This window comes from Bombina bombina, chromosome 8 (genome assembly GCF_027579735.1).
Source record: "Bombina bombina isolate aBomBom1 chromosome 8, aBomBom1.pri, whole genome shotgun sequence".
NCBI lineage: Eukaryota > Metazoa > Chordata > Amphibia > Anura > Bombinatoridae > Bombina > Bombina bombina.
The window spans coordinates 124617738-124644822 of NC_069506.1; the positions used below are offsets into that span (position 1 = coordinate 124617738).

The 27085-nt window shown below is 38.9% G+C and overlaps 1 protein-coding gene across 1 annotated transcript in view; it reads right to left on the reverse strand.

Moving 5' to 3' along the window:
* The window catches only part of FOXJ3 (forkhead box J3), a 379709-nt gene that overhangs the window by 187991 nt on the left and 164633 nt on the right, over positions 1-27085 (reverse strand). Inside the window, exon 4 of the mRNA XM_053690556.1 lies at positions 20947-21402. Coding sequence (XP_053546531.1) covers positions 20947-21270 — 324 coding nt within the window. The 5' untranslated portion in view covers positions 21271-21402. The remainder of the gene's footprint in view (positions 1-20946; positions 21403-27085) is intronic.

Here is a 27085-nt window from a genome sequence, read left to right on the forward strand (position 1 = left end):
GTTGTTTGGTGAATGATGTTCAATTTGTACAGATTGACTTTTATTTAAAGTAGAATCAATGCAATTAGTACATAAATTTCTATTGGGCTCCACCTTGGCTTTTGCACATATAGCACAGAGATATTCCTCTGAGTCAGACATGTTTAACAAACTAGCAATTAAACTAGCAAGCTTGGAAATACTTTTCAACTCAATTTACAAGTAATATGAAAAACGCACTGTGCCTTTAAGAAGCACAGAAAAAAACTATGACAGTTGAATAACAATGAACCGGAGAAATTATAAAAACCAAATTTTTCCCGGTAAAGGCATAAATTTAGCAAAGGATTGCCCCCATTAGCAATGGATAACTAACCCTTAATAGCAGAAAAAAATGTACAAAATATAAACGTTTTTTATCACAGTCAAAGCACAATCTCAAAGGTCTGCTGTGAGTGATTACCTCCCTCAAAATAATTTTTGAAGACCCTTGAGCTCTGTAGAGACGATCCGGATCATGCAGGGAGAGAAACAGACTTGTGACTGAATTTCTGATGCGTAGCAAAAGCGCCAAAATAGGCCCCTCCCCCTCACACACAGCAGTGAGGGAAGTTCAGTAAACTGTCTTAAATTAAAATAAACGACAGCCAAGTGGAAAAACAGTGCCCAAAACAATTTTTCACCCAGTACCTCAGATAATTAAACGATTTAACATGCCAGCAAAACATTTAAAATCAAATAATATGAAATGTCATTACACAGCCTGCTGCTAGACGTTCCCACTGCAAGTTAGGCTAAAAGTTATATGCATATAGTATTATCCCAGTGAAGTGCCATTCCCCAGAATACTGAAGTGTAAACATATATACATAACAGCCTGATACCAGTTGCTACTACTGCATTTAAGGCTGAACTTACATTATATCGGTATTGGCAGTATTTTCTCAGTCAATTCCATTCCTCAGAAAATAATATACTGCAACATACCTCTTTGCAGGTGAACCTGCCCGCTGTCCCCTGATCTGAAGTTTACCTCACTCCTCAGAATGGCCGAGAACAGCAAAATGAATCTTAGCTACGCCGGCTAAAATCATCCAAAAACTCAGGTAGATTCTTCTTCAAATTCTACCTGAGAAGGAACAACACACTCCGGTGCTGTTTTAAAATAACAAACTTTTGATTGAAGATATAAAAACTAAGTATAATCACCACAGTCCTCTCACACATCCTATCTATTAGTTGGGTGCAAGAGAATGACTGGGTGTGACGTAGAGGGGAGGAGCTATATAGCAGCTCTGCTTGGGTGATCCTCTTGCACTTCCTGTTGGGGAGGAGTTAATATCCCAGAAGTAATGATGACCCGTGGACTGACTACACTTAACAGGAGAAATAATGCTATACGCAGACGACATTGTATTCTTTATTACCATCCCTTTAGTAACCATTCCACACATTATACAACAGGACTTCAGCCACTCATCAAGCTTCCTGATTAATGAGAATAAATCTGAAATACTAAACATTAATCTCCCGACCCAAGAAGAACAGAGTCAGAAATATATGCACTTTTTGATGGCAATTACACTCACTACAATACTTAGGGATACAACTTGCCCCCAATCCTCTTGACCTTTTTACATGCAACTATAAACCACTCCTATCGAAAATAATTGCAGACCTATCCTCTTGGATGAGGAAACGGATATCATGGCTAGACAGAATTAACATTATTAAAATAAATGTCCTCCAATAGACTTTTATATCTATTTAAAACCCTCCCTATACCACTACCAGGCGCCTTCATTTCCTCTCTACAAAACAAAAAATACTTGAATTTATTTGGAAGCAGTCCGAAGACCGAATCAATAAAAAAATTATGCAGCTCCATATGACCTTAGGAGGTTTGGGACTTCCCGACCTCCAGAAATACCGACAAGTGATCTTCCTTCAACATATTACTGATTGGTTCTCTAATATATACAATAAGATCTGGGTACAACTGGAACACAATATCACTAATTCCCAGCACTTAGAAACCTTATGTTGGTCTCCAAAAGGACAGAAATAAATTCATACAAGACTCGACCCAAATTCTTAAAGAAACATTCACAGTTTGGGATAAGATCCTTATTATATAGCCACATATCTCATCCAAAATTTCTTCCTTAACACCTTTGACTCAACTCAGAATTTACACCAGGCCTTGTACACCCAAAAAAGATCCTCGGCCCATCTAATAGATCCCTTCAAATATTTCATTTAGGAAATGATTGACAATCCGCAACACCCACAGACCTAATAGCCATGGGCTATCCTGCCTTTAGGAACTGGCTTTTCCATAGACAATGCTATTGATATCTCAAATCACCCCCAAAACAGAAATACCTCATCAGGGGTCGACAAATCTATTAAAAAATATAGGAGCCAGACGTAATTTTTAGGAGCCAGACAGTAGAATTTTTATATAGATATATGAAGAATTACCCAATATTTTAGAAGCCAGGGGTAAAATTCTAGGAGCCAGTGGCTTCCTGGCTCCTGGGTTTGTCGAGCCCTGCTCTAACTCCATTTGAATCTCTCTGCACCAAATCCTCCCCTACAAGACATGCCCTTTCCCTAATCTACAATATACTACAACAACCTCTCCCAGGACAAACCCCATACTATATAGACAGATGGAATACTGAATAATGGACGGACATCTTTCACAGACTCATTATCTATATACATTTTCATTAAAAAATCTCCAGCAGATTCAATTAACTCAATCTTAAAATCTTACAGAGATGGTACCTAACCCCCGCTCGCTGTCAAAAAATATACCACCTGCAAACTGCTAACGATGTGGCTCTCCTGATGGTCATATTGCTCATATATGGTGGCAATGCCCAAACTTAACTAATATCTGGGGGAAAATCTTACAAGAATCGAGTAAGATACTGGAATATAACATTACATTAGATCCATGCTTATGGCTCTTTAACAAAGTCCCTAAAAATGGTCTCTACACAAACAAAAAAAAAATGTTTAACATCCTTAGTAACAGCTTTAAAATTCTCCTGGCCAGAAATTGGAAACAGACAAAATTCCCTCATTACCACAATGGCTACAAGAATGCAACCGCACTCTTTCTCTGGAAAAATTTAACTTCCTAAAAAACAAAAACTTAGATACGTACGCACAAATTAAAGCATTCATGGAGACATCTTAAAAGCAGATCCTAATACTATCACACAATCCATCTCAGACGTTGACTTAAAACCTTAATTGAGCTTCTTTTAGATCACAACGCAGACAAAGTGTATCACCCCGACCTAACGTATCAGTCAAATCCCTTTAGTAGAGAACAATTAGGTAAATCACAAATCATACCTTTACACAATACAGCCATGCTCATTGTTGCTATACATTGTTAATATTTTATATATGTTTGTTCTTATTTTACTTTTTCTTTTTATTTGTATCTAATTCTAATGAAAAGCCTAAATAATCTTTACAACAAACTTTAAAATGCTGTCAATGCTATGACTTTGTTTGCATTTTGTAAAACTATGGCTTTCAATAAAAATAATAATAAAAAAAATAAATATAAGTATATTCTGAATACTATAAAAATATCATCAAAAAAGGGTGAGTCAGTACAATAATGTAATTCACAATGTTATACATTTGCAAGAGAATTCAATGTCAGCAGTGTGTGTACAAACTGCTGCAATAAAGTGCTCCAGATCTTCAATAAAGAATACCATGAGAACTAAGCAAATTTGATAATAGAAATAGGAAACTTTTTTTTTAACTGTACACTATCTAAATCATGAAAGAAAAAAAATGGGTTTTTATGTCTCTTTGAACAATTTTAGGTGTAAACTCACATTTTATGTTTAACACATGCATATGTAGGTCACACTGATTAACTTCATAAAAACATAGGCCCTGTCCTACTAGACTATGGGCATCCCTGGCCTAGACATTGTTATACCTGATCTACAAATCATTTGTAATGTTAATGATGACTCATACAAAGTAGAAAATATTTCATGGTTATTAAGACTTCAATTTTTGACTTGTCATTAAACTAATATAACTAGATAAGATGGAGCCAACTATTATAAAAATAAATTGCTAACCATGAGCATGATATTCAGTTTGAAGGGGGTTTGACAGAACATTCGTTTAGAGAATGTCTAGAGTAGACTTTCAGTTTTTCTGAAGACTTAGATAGCTGCTTGAAACATAGCTTTCAACCAGTCTCAGAAAAGAAACCATATTTTATTATCATGATGTGAAGTCCATGTGTTTGAAAACCTTAAAGGGACAGTACACCATGTAATTAGAACATTTTTCTGCTGTCTTGCAATAAATAATCATACTAGGTGGGTGTAAAAAAAACAAAAAAAACAATGTAGTAACACATAATTTGCTGCAGTTGTTTTTAATAACTTAACTCTGCCAACCACTTACCCGATATTGATGAGTCATTTAGGGCTTGTTACTGGAGTAGACACAGCTAGTCACTGTCATTTTGTTAGAAAAGTCCTATCGCTTTGCATTTTATCATTTAAGATTCTCTGCTGTGGCCAATTGAGAACTAATGTGTGTCAGGAAACGCTTGTGAAGTCTGACACGTGAACTTCCAATACTCAGAATCTGAAAATCTTTTTCACAGTTAAATTACGGGAAAAGGTGTAAAATAAATAAAGAAAATGCTTTGAAAAGTTGTTTTAGTATACATAAATATACATTATTTAAGACCATCTTAAAAAGGACCGTCTACACCTTAATCATCTTAAACTCTTATCTTAGATTAAGCTGCAAATAGCCTCCTGTACCTTTTCTATATCATGCAGCAGGAATGGTAAAAAAAAACTTATTTTAATATGAATATTGTTTCTGGCTACTTTGAAATGGCTGCCAAGCTCTACCCACTGATGACATCACAATCTAGGCTGCATATGGTGTCCAATCACAAAAGGCTCACTAGTTAGATTCAACATTCTGTTAATGCTGTTCAGCAGTGTCTCTAGATGTAGCCCAAATTGTAATGTCATTAGTGGGCGGAGCTTGGCAGACATTTCAAAGTGGCCAGAAACAATATTTATTTTAAAATAACTTTTTTACTGTTACTGCTCCATGATATAGAAAGGGTGCAGGAGGCTATTTGCAGCTTAATCAAAGGTAAGACTTTAAGATGACTAAGGTGTAGACGGTCCTTTAACATGTTTAATGTCCTTTAAGGCTATACAAGAGTTCTTTCCTTTCTGAATCTGGTAGTGAAAGGGTTAACTTCAGAAAAATTTGTTGACGCTTTCAATTACCTTACATTCGTCTGACAGCTGTTAACACCTCTAGATGGAGAGACTAGATATATCTATCTATAACATACACACAAAAAACATACATTTATGCCAGATTTTAATTCCTCACTCAAGAACAAAACAAAGCAGTGAAATTTGATACAAACTCTGAGCTCCACACATTACGCCTCATGCTTACAAAACTAGAAAAATAAATGCACCATCTTATTCATATATATATATATATATATATATATATATATATATATATATATATATATATATATATATATATATATATATATATATATATATATATATATAATATTTTGGGGAAGGGAAGCAAAGAGCTTATCCATTCAAATGTTACAAGCATTTGTAAACCAAAAACTAACATGGAATGCTTAAACCAAAAACACGGTAACAAATAAAAATAAATAAAAGTCCCCAATTAAATTTTTCTAATCACATGCTCTTGCTTTCTATTAATTAAACTCAGTCATATATATTTATTAGCGTTAACAAGTTTTTTTCAAAACGTTGCAGTTTTCTCTTTCTAAATTATGTTACAACAGCGCAAAATGTTTGAAGTGCCAAGCCATCGGATCCCGAAGCACGCCAATATCGAAACTTGCCAACATCATTTTTCTTGAAGACCACACAGATGCAAACCGGGAAAATGATCTCAAATTTAAATGATGACCAGTCTACTGGAAGCAATTTCAGCATCATCACATCACTGTAGGGACTAGTGGTAGGTCGAAGGTCATACGATTGTTTTATACGGTAACAATTGTGATACAATAAAGGCGGCAGTATAAAGAAATGTGTGAATTATCATTTCTAGAACAGACATAGTCATTCTAGAAAAACTGACCTGATCAAACATGCAATCTCCTACAAAAAATGACCTACTGAAAAATAGGTACAGTATATTGCAATGTAGGTTTCTGAACCTAGCTAAATAAGCACCTCTCAAGCTAAAATTACATTTTCTAAAATTCTTTGAGGAAGCTTGCAGTGGAGAGCTTTAGATCATTGGGCCATTAGGCCATCATTTCACCACCCTAATGGAATTCTATTAAAAAAAAGGAGGGCTGTCCCTGCGAGTGGCGAGATGTCTCTCTTACAAATAATGAGAGCTCTCTGCAAGGAATAGTTTGCAATGGAGGGCGAAGTACAGAAGTGGAAACCGGCGTGTTTTAAACATTTAATATTGCGTTTAATACAAATCAAATTACACTGTTTTCAGTGCACTGTACTTTAAATCGGCTGTAAATTTTTCATATGCATAGCTTTTCCTTTCAGAATAATTAGTGTTTTGAGTATTTTGGTGAAAACTCATCACTTTTTAAGGGATGAGAAAAAAAACTATGAAAACTGTAGTGCGACAATGCTTATATAATTAAGCTGGGATTTGAGAGAAAATCTCATGTACGCCCATGGAACGCCCATGTTCAGCACATTTTACAAAGAAAATAAAGTACAAATTTCTTGCTTTTTTTTTGCGCATCCAGTGTACTTAAATTGTGATTTACATTGTGCTTAGTTAATACAATTAAATCCTGTGTAATTTACCTACAAATTTTCCATTTTTGATAAAATAAGATTTTTGGTGAACAATTTCATAACAAATTTTGATGTACAGAACAAGATAATTTCATTTTCTTCCATGGGAAAGAGTCCACAGCCGCATTCATTACTTGTGGGAAATAAGAACCTGGCCACCAGGAGGAGGCAAAGACACACCAGTCAAAGGCTCAAATACTCCTCTCCTACTTCCCCTATCCCCCAGTCTTCTGCCGAGGAACAAGGAACAGTGGAAGAAATATCAAGGTGAAAGGTTGTCAGAAGACTCTACACAAAAAAACGCCTCAAAAAAACGGACGGGGGGCTATGGACTCTTTGCAACGGAAGAAAATGAAATAATCAGGTAAGCATAATTTATGTTTTTCTTCCTAATGGGAAAGAGTCCACAGCCGCATTCATTACTTGTGGGAAGATTATACCCAAGCCAAAGAGGACACTGAATGTCAAGAACGGGAGGGTAAGAGGCGGCCCAATCTGAGTGCACCAGAACTGAACCACATCCCATAAAGAAAAAGTCCCACTTCAACCAAAAACCAGGAACAAAAACCAGGAACAAAAACCATAAAGAAAAATGGCACCAAGGACACAAACAACAGTCCCAAGCCTGGCTAAAAACCACACGCAACGCAACCGAGCCAACAGGACTCGAAGCACACTATCGCCCAAAGGCAGATCCCAGACACACGTCCCCATAAAGGGGCCCCGACCAACAACTCCCCAAAAGAAGTAATAAGGTAGAGGGATAACTAACCAGAACTCTGTCTTCCAAAAGACAGATCAAATCTAGCTTACGAGACTCAAAAGAACCTCATCAGATACCAAGAAAAAAGGCATCATCAACCAAACGAGACCAGGGTGAAGGTCGAAAAAGAGAACGAAAAGTATCTCAAGAAACAGCAAAACCTAAGTAGACGCCATAGTGCAAGCCACAGAACAAAAAGGAAAAAAAACCTTGTCCAGATCCCCAGCTGGAGGTAACCAAGGAGTTTGCCTCCAACCTAAAAAGATTGAGGCGCCTCCCGACGAAAACCCCGCAGCCCGGGACAAAAAGGAACCAGCAAAGCTAAGTTCCTAGGTGAAACACCCCTCAATGAAGGGGAAATTATGAGGCTCCAACCCCCCCCCCCCCCCGAGAGCTCAGAGAGCACCGCAACAGGGACCCAATGCATTCAAAAGAAAATAGAGGCATCTGACAAATCAAAAGAGGACCAAAACCACAGCTTAGGATGCTGAAATAACCAGGGACGTCCTTCACCACCGATAACCGCCGCAGCGAGGACCGCCCAAACACGTAAAGACCAACCTGTCAACAACAGAAAAAGTCCAGGGACAGAGTCCCACTCCCCCTTGATCGAGAGAGAAGAAAACAACCCGACACATTGCAAGAATGTGACCAGAAACACAGGCAGGGTCCCACCAGAACCAGAGGAACACCGAACCCAGAAGCCAATTTCCAAGGGTATCTTCATCCCTGAACCAGGGACTAACTAGGAAAACACCCACAGAGAGACAAAAGTACCCCAAGGGAAGACTGAGAACAAGGGAACCTTGCCCACCGGACACAAAACTCGACACAAGAGTAAAAACGACCCAAAACGAGCCAGCCCCTAAAAGGATCAGAGACTACCCGAGGAGAAATCTCAGGGCCCCACAACAGATGCTGCTGTGTAAGCTATGAGGACAAAACGACTCATACCAAAGCACTCCACAGAAATGCTGATTCAAGGTCAAAGCCCAAAAGACTACAAAGGAAGTCCAGAACACATTCCCTCACAGAAACAAAGGCCCCTAACAGCTCAAAGAAGGGACTAGACTCTCTAAGAGAGAGAAAATGAAGAACCCCTTCCCGACGCAACCCGATACCAGGGGGGAAAAAACGGGACAGGTATAAATGGAGCTATACCAACACCATCCGGAAAAACCCCAGTCCTATCCCAGATGGACCCGAAGGAGGACGACGTCACAGAGAGTCTTCCACGAACTGAAACCCCAAGTCAAACAAGACCTGAGCCAGACCACGACCAAATTCGGACAGACACTCCTCACTCGAAGAAGTAACCTGAAACAAAAATGGGAATTCTAAAAAACATTGAGAAAAAAAAAAGAGACCGCGAAAAAGGCAGAATCGATCTCAAGGCGATCGACCCAAAGAGGGTGGAATAGAATTCTGGGGGAAAAAAACAGAACCAGAACCGAGTTCCTGCCAGAGAAGACCTCCAGCAACAGCGGAGAGGCGAACCAGCCCCCCGCGTGGCAAGCCCCAAGCTAGCCATCCAACATCACAGTTGCCGTATCGCAGAGAATGCAGGCAAGAAACCCGATATCTCTCGCAAAACGATCAAGCACCCAACCGCTAATCCACGAAGGGATCCGTTAAAAGCGGAAATAACCGAGGTTCAGAGACTTGAGGAGCCTATACCCCCCCAAAGGGCAGCAAGATTTAAGACCAAGGGCCAAAACCGCCCTAGCGGAGAAGGCAAGTCCATCCCAGAAATTCCCGAAGGAATAAGCAAATAAAAAATATCCTAACCGGATGAAAGAAAATAAGGTAGCTCGAAGGCATCCGCCAAAGTAAAACAATCTGGGAAAAACCATGAGCGACCGACAGGTGATGATCCACACCACTAGTCTAGCTCGAAGCACCATTCGAGGACTGCACATTCCCTGACTGATAAAGGAGAAGATCCCCCAATAAGTCAAAGACACAACGGAGTAAGACGCCCAGCCGTGCGATCCGATAACGAAAGGTGCAACATGGAGTAACCTGCACCCCCAGGGTAAGCTGCATAAACCCACCCGGAGCATGAACACCCGGGACAGACGGGCAGGAACACAACAGCGCAGAAACCTCTGGGTCCTGCAGGCGAACCAGCACCATTAAGACATTGAAACGGAACACATCTGCCATCTCCAGAGGAAACAAACCACCCTGAGCGGAGGGAGAATCAACATTAGGGTTAACCGCAAATATAGTGGAAGGGCGGTGTTGGGAATACGCCGAATGAGGGACACAGCCCCCTGAGGCTGATGGCTCAGTCGGCCCCTGTTTCGCCGAGCCCGAGAAACCTGGCACACTAAGGAGGCACAAGAGACTGGACTGATAAACCTGCGTCAGTGGGGCCGAAGGACCTTCCTCACAAGAGGAAGAATCAAAAACTATAACAGTCTCAGCTTCAGAATCCTCCATGGCTAAGACCAAATAGAAAAATAGGACTCTATAAAAAACGAACGGCACCTGACACCTCCAATGGTTGGGGCACTCACCAACTCCTATGACCAGATCCAAACAAAACAGACTGTGTTCGTCACCACATGGTCAGAAATGCAGAAGAGTAAAACCCAGCGTAACAACGCCCGGTCATAGGTGAACCGTACAGTCCCAAAAAAGTGCACTAGAAAAGGCGGCAATAGGCCCCACAAAATCCATCAAGCCATTCTCCTGAATTGAGAGACGTCACAGCCCCAGAGCCAATACCCACTACACAAAGCAGAGTGATCAAATAAGAAACATGAGTAAAGAACCCCTCCCTGTTCACAAAACTCCCCTAAGGAAGGAATTATCCCATGATTCCCAGATCCGTACAGAGGAACCTCACTGAGACCCATACCTGTCTGTCACATAAAAACATAACATGCAATTCATATGTCTGGCACAACAAGAAGCCTAGGGTTCGTGCGTCTACCCTTCAGGCTCCAATTGAACAGGGAGGTTTAGGCCTACCGAGTGTCCAATTGTAACACAGGCAGCGATGATCTCCCACGCCTCAGCTTGGGGACGAGACCTCCCGCCTACGAGGTGGAGAGAATTGGAACAAGCATCTCTGCCGGCATATATAGATCTCTCAGATCTACTCTGGTTCCCCCCACACTTAGCTTCAAGGATCACTATCTCCAATCACTTAGTCAAGGGATGTCAATTGACATGGTTCAAACTAAGACACAACCTGTTGATTGCTCCACACCCTTCACCAATCCATCCCATTATTGCTCTCCTCCAAGGACTCTCTAATGTGAGGCTCAGTAACTGGAGGCAGCTGGAAATCACCTCTCTAAGTGACTTCTTCCTCAATGGTAACCTCCTTTCACCCAAGACATGATTGCGAGGTTTGATCTCCCCCGTCACTTAGCGTTCGACTAAGAGTGTGGGGATTCCTGACTGATAAGATCAGGAGTTCCACTATCTGGGAGACTAGATGGAAAGCGGGCCTACAGCTATATAAGCCCCTCACCACTCATTATAGATGCTTGCTGAGAGCCCCCACTCTCGTAAAGACAAGACACATGACCTCCTGGGAGACTGAATTGCGACAGACCCACACTACGCATGAATGGACTAAGGCCATTACGACAACTAAATCTGCTTTACACTGTGTTACCATGTACGAACTCTACTTCAAAATCATCACTAGGTGGCATCTTGTACCGACTAAATTACAAGCCCTATATCCGGGACATTCACCTATCTGCTGGAGAGATTGTGGGGAGGTGGGTACTCCGCTCCACGTGTGGTGGTCGTGCAGCAGATTTCAACCACTTTGGTCCAAATTGCAAGCTGTTTGCATAGCCCTAGATCTACCTGAACCTACTAATCTGAGCCTGGCCCTACTCCACATAGGAGTCAAAAAGTTGCCTGTCCACAAGAGTTACCTCTGTATGTACCTGCTGACCTCGCTTAAAATGCTGATAGCCAGAAACTGGAAGAAGGCGCAACCCCCAAGGTGGCAGGGTGTAGTTGATTACTTACATTATGTTAAATCTATGGAGGATTACGTCTTTAGGGTGAGAAATCAGTCAGCTGTATTCAGCCTCATATGGGAGCCCTGGGAGACTTACCTGACAGAGTAAGCAATAGAGCCTTCCCCTTCTCCCATAACCAGACTGCCAATGGCAAAGGTCCCCCTCCAGCACCAGATGGTACACCTCACTGTGAATACCCCAAGGTGCCCTCACTTAAGGGATGTGAGCTTTCCCCACCCTTACTATTGCCCCCTTCTACCCCATTCTGCCCCCTCCTCCTCCCCCCTCCCTCCTTGTACCTTCCCCTCCTTCCTCTCCTCTCTTAGCAAGCAACTGCTTATTCCAATTTATCTCAGCAATACCTGTCCGTGCATATCTTCTTTTCCCCCGTATATTAATGTGCTCTTGGAACTGCATGTGTATCTAAGTATGGCAACACTCGCCATATACCCTTATATAATAAATGTATTTTCTTAAGAGTGCTGACTTGTTGAAATATAACCTTCTTTAGATCTATTAAATAGAAAACGTATGCAATACATGACCCCCATAATATGGCAATGAAAATACGCCAAATGTCATACTATTTGTTTGTTAACCTGTATGCTCTATCTTTACCAGAAATATGTGGAAAATTGTTTAGTTATATTGTTATCGTAATTTTATTATCAATAAAGATTATAAAAAACAAAACAAAAACAAACATGCATATAGATAAATTGAAACGATCTTACCGGAATCTATGCTGTGGAACAGGAACACGGCCCTTCAAGTGTGACAGATAGTAGCGTCGCCTCCGCCATGGACTTGAGAGAATACATCAGGTAGCGAAGCGAAGGTTCGGCAACGCCAAGTGCTAGAGGAGCTGTTAATACGAGTCGGGATGGTATCGCAGAGAGAACTCCCACTGCATCTCCGGACTCTAACAATCGCCCAGGCCCTCACTGAGAGACTAACAGGACTACTTAAAACTCCTGTCCCATTGCGAAGAGTACTACCCTCCATGAGAGACACACTTTATGTAAAAATGAATAAAAGTACTTTTCTTTAAAAAATAAAACTTCTGACACTTCTCTGCCAACCTCCTGGGAGGAAAGGCAAAGAATTACTGGGGGATAGGGGAAGTGGGAGGAATATTTGAGCCTTTGGCTGGTGTGTCTTTGCCTCCTCATGGTGGCCAGGTTCTTATTTCCCACAAGTATTGAATGCGGCTGTGGACTCTTTCCCATTAGAAAGAAAATAAAATATACGCCCCTTAACAAGACACCCCGTTACCACTGGGGAAAAAGTGGATTTATATAATTCCAGCAGGGAAATAGAAGGACTGGTGAGCATTCTTATAGAATCTCAACAGTCCAGAGAGCGTAGTTTCTAAATAGATTCCTTGTGTGATTATACTAGGCGTATCGGGATTTACTTGTCTGATAGGAACACATCTGCCTTAATAATGCACTGTAATGCTAAACCTTATGTATTCCTTCAAACTCTTGTTAATCTGACCGATAGAATGGATTAAGTTTCATCATCAATGTATTTTTTTGACTTGCGTTTTATTTTTATGTAAATGTAATACAATAATAAAAAAAAATAAAAAAACACAAGAGACTCTTAAATTATGAACATACCATGAGATTAAAAACTCTTGAAAAGCCAGTACCATGACAACAGCAGATCTCACACAACATGGTAATTCAAATACCCATAGAAACAAACCTGGCGGCAGGAACAAAGCCCATGAGGACCATTAATAAACATTATAGTGATTACATAAATCAGGCATAAGTATTCCTGGTATTCTTCAAAGCATTAACAAAATGCCCTTACTGTTTTTAATTTAAGGTTATGCAACAAATCTATCCACCTCTCTCAAAAGTATAGTTTTCTAAAATGCTTCAGAATCTGCTATTCTCCAACATCAATTTGTTACAAGTTGCTGTAATAGTCTTTTCCTGAAAAAAGATGCCTAAACAGGTTTTTCCCTAAAATGATTTCCTAAATTGTAAAATATGTTCCTCATTATACAACAAGATTATACCCAAAAATTCAGAACATACCACAAGAGATTGGATAGTGTTTCCTACCGTCAAGTTCACAATGCAGTATTTTATTGTGTGTGTTAAATATAACTCCAGTCTCCAAATGCTGCTTCTTTACATTTCTTAATTTGCAAAGTGTGATCAACTTCCTTCTACCTGGTTCACGTCTAACTTGTGTATATGAATTATATGAATCATGTATATCTTTCTTTCTCATTTTGTGCTCCGTTGAGACAAAGATGTAACATTTTGGATATGCAAAACATTGTCATGTTTGGCAACAGAACAACACTGTAGGCAAGAAAACGCACCCGATACACTGGGAGAAACTAGAGGTCCAGTGACTCTTGTTAAGATTGATGGCATCATTTATTCCACTAAGTATCAGGATATATTAGCTCAAAACCTTACTGCCTCTTACAAGAGAGTGAGACTTGACCATAGGTAGACCTTTCAACAACATTGGCCCCAAACATATATCAAAATCAACACAGAATAGTTTCTGGATTACAAAATAAATGTTTAACCAAGGTCACCACTGTCCCCAGAACTGCATCCATTAAAAAACAAAAACCGTCTTTGGAATTAAAAGGGGGCACTCAAGGCTATGAAGGATCATGAAATGTACTGCATGGAGCAGTGATCCAAGACCCCCCCAAAAAAAGTGTACCGCAACCTTCTTACACAGAAGAGGTTTAGTTCAGATATCCAATCCAGGGAAGTCTTAACAAAATGCAAATAGTAGGTATGCAAATACTTTTTTTTTTGCAAAAAAAAAAAAAAGAATTTCAGAACCTTTTGTTAAAATGAATGTATGTCCTCCCCAAATAAATAAATACAGAGCATACAGGCTGAGAGAGAGTGCCCCCTTCCCCCAATTCAACGTCTATATCACTACCAAGCTTACTGTTATTATATGATGGTGAGATGGGGGTAATTAGACCTAAATGTATCAGACTAAGGCTGTACTGTACTACATAAGTTTATCAAAACAAAACAACCCTATATTTGGGTGGATAACTAAATAATAACAATTTGCATGGACAGCACCTTTATCAGCAAACCACCAAGAGGATCATCATGATGCTCAGGAAATAGAGACTTATAAATTGTACGACGGAAAGCTGATAAAAGTAATTTAGGAACCTAAAAAGGACTTATGTTATAATTGATTCATATGTGAGATTGACACACTTTTGCGATGCTTTGTTCTATTATTTCGCCATAATGTGTGGCATTTTGTATATGTTTTATTTGAAATATAAAGTTTTTAAAAAAAAAAAAAAGAATGCATATCACTCCCCCCAAAAAGTTCAGTCCAAAATACAACTCTGCTTATAATGCTTTTTTTTTTTTTCTTAAATTAGCGTTTAACATAAAACAATAACGAGAAATGAGAAAACAAAGAACGGAAATATATAGTCATCAGTTCAGATATAATCTGTTAAAATTACTAAACTTGTGCAATATTAGGTTAAATCAAATGATTAATAAATTGCTTTTCAGCAAAAAAAAAAAATGAAATAAATAGAGAGCTTAAACATACACCTGTTGTCCAGTAACAAAACACTTCCTTTTTTGCCAAGTTTTAAGAAGGGTGCTACTAGAAAGATTGTTAGTTTGAATATTATTTATACAAAAGTTCATTTTGGTATTTTAAGATAAAATGTAATGGTAATAAGATAATTCACGTGCTCTTACACATTACAGACTGCAAAAAAAAAAATCTTGCGCCCAATGCTCGCAATGGAATTAAACCATTAAACTGCTCCGGAGCTGCAATGCACTGCCACAACTGAACAGGACACAGGTTAGCTAATCCCAGAACGGCATCTGCACGTAGCCTCCAATCACTGGCGGGGTTAGGTTAAATTATTTGTTTAAACTTCTGCAGTGGTTTAATCCTAATAGAATATTTTATTATTGGATCCTTTAAAAGGACAGTGAACAACCTGTACTTTCTGATGTGTTGCTATAGAATAACTGATCAGCTGATTCTAAATATTTTTTTAAAACATATTGTTTACTGCAGTTATTTTTAAATAGTCAAACTCCATAAACCATTTGCTTTATTTGGAGGAGCCAATTCGGAATTGAGTCTGTAGACAACAAGGCTAGTCACGGTATACAACAAGGCTAGTCATGGTCATTAAGTTAATATGCATTGTGCATTTCCAGCTTTGAGAATTAGAAAATCCCCAAATGTCAGAGATAAATTACATGAAAAGGGGCAAAATAAACAATGAAGGTATATTGCAAAGTTGTGTTATTATATATAACTAAACATTATATATTAAAGGGACAGTATACACAAATTTTCATTTAACTGCATGTAATAGACACTACTATAAAGAATAATATGCACAGATGCTGATCTAACAATACAGTATAAAACCATTTAAAGACATACTTAGAAGTTACCAGTTAAGCACTGCTGAAAAGATTAGCTGGAACACCCACTGCAAGTTGTTCTATAGCAAAAAAAAAGCAGCCACCACCCTTCCTCTGCATATGAAAAGACTATTTACACAAACAGGAGAAAGCTAGAGTAGGTATACATCAGTATTCTCCTAAAACTTTGGGGCTTGGTTAGGAGTCTGAAATTCAGTGCAATGTTTTTTAAAAACAAGCAAAACTATCTTTTTAAAAAAAAGCTGTATAGGCTATATAAATGGATCATCCACAAAACATTTATGCAAAGAAAAATCTAGTGTATAATGTCCATTCAAAATCTCAAGGTGTTTACTGTCCCTTTAAATTCACGTTTAGATCTATTGAATGACTCAAGGAGTTTTTTTTAAAACTGACAGTCAACTACAAGCCCAGAAAAGTGTGAAGTGTATTGGTTTTGTGTGGTTTTTTTTCCGCCTACAACACTATGAAGAATTTTAAAAATGACACAGTCAAAACTACTGGATCAATCAATGAGTACAGTTTAAAATGTCAATCAATTTAGGTATGACAGTAACTTAAATGGACACTGAACCCAATTTTTTTTCTTTCGTGATTCAGATAGAGCATTCAATTTTAAACAACTTTCTAATTTACTCCTATTATGACATTGTCTTCATTCTCTTGCTATCTTTATTTGAAAAAGAAGGCATCTAAGCTATGGAGCCAGGCAATTTTTGGTTCAGCCCTGGACAGCACTTATTGGTGTAAATTAGAAAGTTGCTTAAAATTGCATGCTCTATCTGAATCACGAAAGAAAAAAAATTTGGTTCAGTGTCCCTTTAAAAAACAATAAGAGCTTTAGTTGTATTTATTTATTTGTATTTTTGCACATCTAAAAATTGGATACATTTAAGAATTACAATATCTAAATATGATTATAAAACTGGAAATGTAACCATAGCGACAAGAATTCCTGTTAGCACTTAGCACTCTCCAGTGAAGATGGACCCTTTAAACAGAGGATCAAAGCAAAACCCAAAGAGCCCCAATGTATTAATCCCTTGAGTGCTAACGACGGCTCTGAGCCGTCGCAGAGTTTCCCACTCAGGTGCGAACGACGGCTCAGAGCCGTCGCTAGCACTCTCCCCCACCTTGAGGGAGATCTGAGGGCTCCCACCCGCTCCTACCCCGGCGATTGGGCTGTATGCATCGCAGAGGCTTCACGTTTGGGTCGTGACGTCACACGCAATGACGTGGTGACGTCACCGTGCAACTTTACTTAAAAATGACAATGTCAAGTATAGGGAAAGGGGGCATGCTGCTTAGAAGCCTGTATCTCAGGCATCTAAGCAGCTACAGACCGCCAAGACCCACTGTTGGAAAGGTAATCGACTAACCTTTCCGACTGTGCAAGTCTTCTGGATCGGGGGGGGGGGGGTTTAAAAAATATATATTAAAAAAAAAAAACTTAAATCAGCTTAGCACCCAGGTGGGAAAGTGCTAAGCACTCAAAAGGTTCGTCCACTGCCTACAGCTGTTATTGCACAAGTATTTCCTTGTGCAGCACTTTTCTCTACTGTCTCGTGACAAATCATGCAAAAGCATGGCCTGTAAATCACCCAGAATGAACATATGACTTAAGAATTACAATCTTATCTTCTGCTGTGTGCTTTGTAAAATGGATCCTGTGTTTTCCTAAAATAGGCTGGGCAGTGGGGGGGTCCTCAGGTGAGGTTCTGCCCCCCTCCCCCACGCGTTTCAATATATTCCCTAAAAAGAGTCCAGCATATACCAGGTGCCAGATGGTAGGGGCCTAACTATTTAAGGCTGTTGAACCATGAAAAAGTGCCAGCCACCTCTTACAGTTGTCTGTACCAAGAGAATATGGGAGACCAACATGTAGGGTAAACAGTAGTGTGTGTTATCCTTGACAAGTTTTCTGTCCCCCTTATTTCTCAGTCCATCTCCCCTGTCTATGATCTTCTTCTGACCTGGCCCTCTCCAGCAACCTTGCTTGGACCTCTAACTGCACACATTCAGCTTTCTGTTGCTTCACAGCCATCTCCGTGAAGGAGTAGATGGGGCCGCTAACTGATAACAAAAGGAGAGTGTTCACCATTGAGAAACTAGTGCTGCATTAACTGCTGCCCAAGTGAGTATTAAATAGGATAGGGACATATACTTTTCAGTTAGCATTTTTGTGTGAGAGTATTTATACATTATATATAGGCCCCTATCTCTGTGATGGGTATTTAGTACACATGGGCAAAAATTCAAAAATCCTGCATTTGTTTGCTAAACTAATGCTGAATATGGCCACAGGCAACACTTTGTTTCACTGAGATCTCATAATATTTCACTATAAATAGTTACTGAGCCTGCACATGCCACATACCCGCTCACTAGTAAGTCACGGAACTGGATGTTTAAAGTCTCTTTACAATGGGTACAACTAGCTAATCAGATAATTATGTGATACAAGTCCTTCCTTTTGAATAAGGATGTTCATGTGATATTTCTAGTCAGCTTTTTAAAGACACGCTGCATGAGTTTTAAGTGATTTATCATTTGGGTATCATGTCCCTTTAAAATGAGAATTTATTTAAAGGGACATTTCAGTCAAAATTTAAATGCACATAGATGAATTACATCTTTGAATAGAAACATATTTGTAATACACATGAATTGGCAAAAATGCTTTTAGTAAGAGTTATCACTCTTTTAGTGTTAGCAGTTTTCTCTGCACGTGCATGTAAAGCATATCTGGATATTCTCAGTGCACCAACATTTTAAATTCAGCAGCTGGTACAAGCACCTTAGGGCTCTCTGAGCAAGTGCTGTGCTTAAAATGCTAGTGCACGGTGCATACTTAAATACACTTTTGAAACAGCTATAGCTTTTATTAGAAGCATTTTTGCTAATACCTGTATATTACAAAAAAAAAGCTTCTATTCAAAACTGAAATGCATTCATGTGGATTCTAACTTTGGCTAGAATGTCCCTTTAATTACAAACATGTATGTGCCTGCATTTCCTGCACATTAACCTGGGAACTTAAATGTTGGCTTAAACTAAACTTTTTGCCACTGAATATATTTTTCAATTTGTAAAACAATAAAACTATTAAGCAAGCCTACCTATTATTTCAGGTTTTGTGTTGCATGCAGTGTATATTTCAGAGGCCCACAAATAAGTATTATAAGAGAAAGTATGAAATTTAACAGAAAGATGATCTTGTATAAATTGTGAAAGGCTATTATCAAATTACACAACCTGGGTAATATGTATTGCGGTTCTAAAAACAAAATAAAACGCTTTATAAATACCAAAGTCACTGTGCAAGCAAAGAGGGTTTGTCACAACACGTAGATGACATTTAACGTGATGCAATGAGTGGAATTATCAAATTTCACATGTTCCTTAACTGGATGACGAATGGTAAATTAGTATGAAAGTGGAACATCTCTAATTATGTAAACAGTCTGAGTGGAATGGGCAACTGAGCCATAATTAAGAGTTTAGATAATGATGTGCGAAGAGTAATTATAACAATTAAGTGCAGCAATTTGTATTTGTTCGGCCACGGTGCTCTCTATGTGGATTGCTATGGAGTCAAACGTTTTATCTTCTCATGTAGTTTTACCAAACCAGATCTGATTTGTGTGATACTCCTGAAATGAATGCTCATGTTCCAATCCGCCTTGGAATCACAGATTTATATTTACATTAATACTTATCAATAAGAAGCCAAAAAGCAAACTGATTCAGTGCTAACATATTTTACAAAGACATTGTAAGTCTAAAAGCTCTAAAGATTTATGATCAAAGTTTCTGCAAGGTGCCTTTTAAAATGGGCTGAGCCTGAAGGAAGAGAAGACCCACCAGTCAACAAACAAGGTCAAATATTGTATAAAGACACTGTCCAGGTTGCTATGGCTGTCACTGGACCTTCTTAAATATCAATGAATCGTTACCCTAAAATAATTTTGTATCCCAAATATCAATTAATCTTTTATGTATTCTTTTTCTCTGTGTCTCCCAAATCTTAATAAATCCATTCCATGAAATAAACTCTCCAATCTCTCACCAGCCACACTCCAGCATCAGAAAAATAGATACCTGGGAAGCATTAATGGGATAAAAGTTAAAAGGCCATTATAGTGTAAAAACAACAGTGCTTGCCCAAGGATCTATTTAATGGGCACACCACCAGGCTGACTGCAATGACTACCCAGCTAAAGCTTTAGAAAAATATAAAGCTATAATTTGCTTCTTTTTTTTTCTTTCAAAGTTTGTTGCACAAATTATCATTAAATCAATTTATGTTAAAGTATGCAAAACTGCTTCTATTTAAAGCTGAAATGTGCTTGTGCCAGTTTCTAACAAGTCAGCTCCCATATGTGGGCCGGGCTATACTGAGAATTTCTAAGTGCTCATTTTGCAAGAAAACAAGTAAGTTGTTTCCCGTTTTTAATTTACACAGACTGTTTCTATTTATGTTCACTTTGATTTAGCATATTGATTTTTACAAAAGAAGCACTGTTTAATATACCTTTAAAGGGAGCGAAAAACCTTGCGTGAGAGTTATTTTATAAGCTCATTTATTATTGTTACTAACTGAACTCTGCAAGAGATGTGAAAAAAAACAAGGCTTTAAATCTCAGTTACAACATGGCTGCCTCCCTTTATTTATTACAGAAGAAAATTAGAAAGCCCACAATTTTGAGAGATAAATTAGACTAAAAGAAAATGTAACATAAATAATGAAAGTATATGCATGCTGCACATAAATTAAGCATTTTCAATTACAAACGGTTTAATATCTCTTTACGATGTTAATGTTTCTATAAACTGTATAATGAAATACTGCAGGATGTTAACACGTTTCCTCATTGCTAGGAAAAAGAAAGTCTTACCTTCCAGCCGCTGCCGGCCTCCTTATAGTACGGAAAATTATCACAGATCCACTGGTATATCTCACTCAGAGTCATTTTCTTTTTTGGTGAACTATTGATTGCAAAAGTAATAAGACTGGCGTAACTATATGGCGGCTTTCCATCCTTGTGCTGTTGTACGTCTTCCTGGTCCAGTGTCGTATTTGAGTCAAGAAGCGCGCTCTTCTTTGAGATACCAGTTCCATGACCATGTTGCGCAGAATCACTATTTTGAATAGCGGCTCTCACAGTGAGTTGTGGAAGCCAGTCCATAGAGGTTAAACTGCTCTCCAGTTCTGAAGTCATTCTGCAGGTTACAAATGAGTCTTTATTCTCTGCACTTTCAAGCGAAAGATGCAAAATTCAGTTTTTACCGAAAAGGCTTCCAGGTATTGCAAATTTCAGAACTTCCAAAATAACGGATGATCAATGTTTAATCTAAAAAGAAAAAAAAAAAACTGCGTAAACCACAGCAATTTTTATACAGAGTTCCTTACATATTTTAGATTTATTTATATGGAGAGAAAGGAGACAGGAGAGAGTAAAGAGAGGTTATAAGAAATATTTCTATCAGCAGTAGATGTGTGTAATGAATTAATTCTGCACTTAATGGTTAAATATTAATAGACCATTAAATACAGTAGAATTGCATAATCAATAAATGCATAATAAAAAGACAATACAATATCACTCTGAATTTCAAATGAGCACTAGATTTTTTTTTAAAAAATGTAATCATGTAATAGTTATTATTGAGTTACTGACTCATATAAATTATATGGCCAAAAGTATGTGGACACCTGACCATCACACCTATAAGAGCTTGTTGGACATCCCATTTCAAAACCATAGGCATTAATATGGAGTTGTTCCCCCTTCCAGCTATAACAGCCGCAACATTCAGCCAAAAGAGCATTTGTGAGGTTAGGCACTGATGTTGGACGAGGTCAGACAATTGAAGTTCCAATTCATCCCAAAGGTGTTAGATAAGGTTGAGGTCAGGGCTCTGTGCAGGCCCCATAGTTCCTCCACATCAAATGTGTCAAACCATGTCTTCATGGACCTCGCTTTGTGCACAGGAACATAGTCATGCTTGATCAGGGAAGGGCCTTCCCTATACTGTTGCCACAAAGCTGGAACATCTCAATGTCTAAATGTCTTTGTATCCTGTAGCAGTAAGATAACCTTTCACTAGAACTAAAGGGCCAAAACCAAACCCTGAAAAACAACCCCAGACAAGTATCCTCCTCTACTGAACATTACAGTAGGCATTATGCATTCCTGTAGATAGTGTTCTTCTGGGATCTGTCTCACCAAGACTCTTCCATCAGACTGCCAGATACTGAAGTGTGTTTCATCACTTTAGAGAAACTGTTTCCACTGCTCTAAAGTTCAGTGGCAGTGTGGATTTTTTAAAACACCCTAAAAACAAAAAAACATTCCACTGGAGGTTGTAGCATACAATCAAAACTATAGGTTCTGAGTGATAGCAAAGCCGTAGAGGATTCAGGAAAATTATACAAGTGAAGAAAACAAAACCCTCCCCTTTTGTTTAACCATTTAGCAGACTTCAAACCTCATGTAATAAAAAAAGCACTAAGCAGGTATCATTGTAATATGTTTCAATAAATCATTTTAAAATTATGTGCAGGGTGTATTAAATCCTGTCACTTCCCGACAAGGGGGCTGTGGTCTCTACAGGAAGGCGTATATATCTTAATCTCATAAATCTTCTAGAGCAACATGAGCTGCTTTACTGTTCAGTGAATGATAAACAGGACAGTTTCTTGCCCTTGCTCAGAAGAGGCATAATGAAACTTCAGTTATCAGCATATATGCTCCCTTAAGTCACTATAGTAAGGGGCTACACTTAAAATGTTGCAAGAACGTTGTTTGCTTTTATTTAACACAATATATTTATGTTTTTAGCTTTACTTTGAATATATAAAGGAGAACTATTTCATGTTAATTTAAAGATACTGCCTATCTTCAAGTGGACAACTTACCATTAAATAAGAACACAAGATAAAAAAAATAGCTCCCCCCCCCAATATTATATACAAATTATCAGTACAGGTGGCTCTCTGTTTACGCCGGTTCAATTTTCGCCGTTTCAGAATAACAACCTTTTTTTCAGTCATGTGACTGCTATTGAAAAGCATTGAAAAGCAGTGCACTAATTAAAATAGCCAGTAGGTGGAGCTGTCCGCTTGTGTTGCAGAAAAGTTATGCAAGCTTAGCAGACTGAAATTAATCTGTGTACACAGAACAGACCTTAGCTATCGAGCAGCTTTCAAAGCAACAAGATCTAGCAGCCACTTCCCTATTATCTTCCTGTCCCGCTGCTTGAGGTGAGGGTGCCTAACTGCCTATTAATCACTCCAGAATGAAATGCATAGAATAGGTGCAGACCCAATATTATCTAACATGCTAACAATGCAGAGAACTGTTTGCAGAAAAATGCAAGTAAAAAAATGTTTTTGTTCATTAAACATTACAGTCTGTTGTGTGATTATTTAATTAGGTTTACAATGCTGTTTAGCATTTAAAGTATTCATTTCAAAGCTTTAAAAATAATGTATTAGGTGTTACTTATGACAATTTTGAGAGGGGCCTGGAACCTAACTCCCTCACTTCCCATTGACTTACATTATAAACTGAGTTTCAATTTACAACGGTTTCGATTTACAACTATTCCTTCTGGAACCTAACACCGGCGTAAACTGAGGGCTACCTGTAATAGTATAATTTGAATTTGTTGTTAGCATAATACAGTTATTATGAAAAAATAAAATTAAAAGATATTTGCTAGAAATCCTAAACTATTATCCATATTAATCAAAAGAATACAGTTTTTCAGGTTGGTTTCATGGAAACCTTAACCCCTTAACGACCGAGGACGTGCAGGGTACGTCCTCAGAAAAAAGGCAGTTAATGCCTGAGAACGTACCCTGCACGTCCTCGGTGTGGAAAGCAGCTGGAAGCGATCCTGTTCGCTTCCAGCTGCTTTCCGGTTATTGCAGTGATGCCTCGATATGGAGGCATCCTGCAATAACCTTAAATGGCCATCCGGTGCAGAGAGAGCCACTCTGTGGCCCTCTCTGCACCGGACATCAGTGGCCGGTAACGTTGGTGGGTGGGAGCTGACTTGGGAGGCGGGTGGGCGGCCATCGATGGGCCGGGTAATGTAGAGGGGGGCGGGATCGGGGGCGGGGGCGATGGGGTCGCGCACAGGCGCGCGCGCGTGCACGCCGGGCGGCGGGCGCGTGCACGGGGCGGGAGCGGGTGGGAACCGCTACACTACAGAAAAGACTGTGCTTTAATCAGTGTAAAGCTTTTTATTTAAAAAAAAACAAACAGTCAAAGGTATCTAGGAGGGGGTGGGGGTTTGTTCTTTGGTGGGTAGGGGAGCTACACTACAGAAAATGGGGAAAAAATAAAAAAGCAACTGTTTTTTTTTTATAAACTGGGTACTGGCAGACAGCTGCCAGTACCCAAGATGGCGGCCATTAAGGCAGAGGGGGAGGGTTAGACAGCTGTTTGGTGGGGGATCAGCCAGGTTGGGGGCTAAGGGGGGCTCCTACACAGCAGCATATGTAAATATGCTTTAAAAAAAAAAAAAAAGCCTAAATATATATTTTATTTTAGTACTGGCAGAGTTGCTGCCAGTACTTAAGATGGCGGGGACAATTGTGGGGTGGGGGAGGGAAGGGAGCTGTTTGGGAGGGATCAGGGGGTCTGATGTGTCAGGTGGGAGGCTGATCTCTACTCTAAAGCTAAAATTAACCCTGCAAGCTCCCTACAAACTTCCTAATTAACCCCTTCACTGCTAGCTATAATACACATGTGATGCGCAGCAGCATTTAGCGGCCTTCTAAGTACCAAAAAGCAACGCCAAAGCCATATATATCTGCTATTTCTGAACAAAGGGGATCCCAGAGAAGCATTTAGAACAATTTGTGCCATAATTGCACAAGCTGTTTGTAAATGATTTCAGTGAGAAACCTAAAATTGTGAAAAAATTTAACTTTTTTTTTAATTTGATCGCAATTGGCGGTGAAATGGTGGCATGAAATATACCAAAATGGGCCTAGATCATTACTTGGGGTTGTCTACTACACTACACTAAAGCTAAAATTACCCCAAAAAGCTCCCTACATGCTCCCTAATTAACCCCTTTACTGCTGGGCATAATACACGTGTGGTGCACAGTGGCATTTAGCATCCTTCTAATTACCAAAAAGCAACACCAAAGCCATATATGTCTGCTATTTCTGAACAAAGGGGATCCCAAAGAAAAATTTACAATCATTTATGCCATAATTGCACAAGCTGTTTGTAAATAATTTCAGTGAGAAACCAAAAGTTTGTGAAAAAATTTGTGAAAAAGTGAACGATTTTTTGTATTTGATTGCATTTGGCGGTGAAATGGTGGCATGAAATATACCAAAATTGGCCTAGATCAATACTTTGGGATGTTTACTAAAAAAAAATATATATATGTCAATAGATATTCAGGGATTCCTGAAAGATATTAGTGTTCTAATGTAACTAGCGCTAATCTTGGAAAAAAAATGGTTTGGAAATAGCAAAGTGCTACTTGTATTTATGGCCCTATAACTTACAAAAAAAGCAAAGAACATGTAAACATTGGGTATTTCTAAACTCAGGACAAAATTTAGAAACTATTTAGCATGGGTGTTTTTTGGTGGTTGCAGATGTATAACAGATTTTGGGGGTCAAAGTTAGAAAAAGTGTGTTTTTTTCCATTTTTTTCTCATATTTTATAATTTTTTTTAAAGTAAATTATAAGATATGATGAAAATAATGGTATCTTTGGAAAGTCCATTTAATGGCGAGAAAAACGGTATATAATATATGTGGGTACAGTAAATGAGTAAGAGGAAAATTACAGCTAAACACAAACACCGCAAAAATGTAAAAATAGCCTTGGTCCCAAATGGACAGAAAATGGAAAAGTGCTGTGGTCATTAAGGGGTTAAAGAAATAAAAATTTTCTTTGTTCTCTTTAAAAAAAAAAATTGAAAAGCAGTCGGTCCATTTCTAAAGCACTATATGGCAGCAATTTTGCAAGAATAATATCCATTTGCAAGATCACTATATGGCAGCACTATTTCCTGCCATGCAGTACTCCAGATGCCTACTTAGGTATCTCTTCAACACAGAATATCATGGGAACAAAGCAAATTTGATAACAGAAGTAAAATGGAAACCTTTTTAAAAACATAATTTATGCTTACCTGATAAATTTATTTATCTTGTAGTGTATCCAGTCCACGGATCATCCATTACTTGTGGGATATTCTCCTTCCCAACAGGAAGTTGCAAGAGGATCACCCACAGCAGAGCTGCTATATAGCTCCTCCCCTCACTGCCATATCCAGTCATTCGACCGAAACAAGACGAGAAAGGAGAAACCATAGGGTGCAGTGGTGACTGTAGTTTAATTAAAATTTAGACCTGCCTTAAAAGGACAGGGCGGGCCGTGGACTGGATACACTACAAGAGAAATAAATTTATCAGGTAAGCATAAATTATGTTTTCTCTTGTTAAGTGTATCCAGTCCACGGATCATCCATTACTTGTGGGATACCAATACCAAAGCTAAAGTACACGGATGATGGGAGGGACAAGGCAGGAACTTAAATGGAAGGAACCACTGCCTGTAGAACCTTTCTCCCAAAAACAGCCTCCGAAGAAGCAAAAGTGTCAAATTTGTAAAATTTTGAAAAGGTGTGAAGCGAAGACCAAGTCGCAGCCTTGCAAATCTGTTCAACAGAGGCCTCATTTTTAAAGGCCCAGGTGGAAGCCACAGCTCTAGTAGAATGAGCTGTAATCCTTTCAGGGGGCTGCTGTCCAGCAGTCTCATAGGCTAAGCGTATTATGCTCCGAACCCAAAAGGAGAGAGAGGTTGCCGAAGCTTTTTGACCTCTCCTCTGTCCAGAGTAAACGACAAACAGGGCAGATGTTTGACGAAAATCTTTAGTAGCCTGTAAGTAAAACTTCAAGGCACGGACTACGTCCAGATTATGCAAAAGCCGTTCCTTCTTTGAAGAAGGATTAGGACACAATGATGGAACAACAATCTCTCGATTGATAT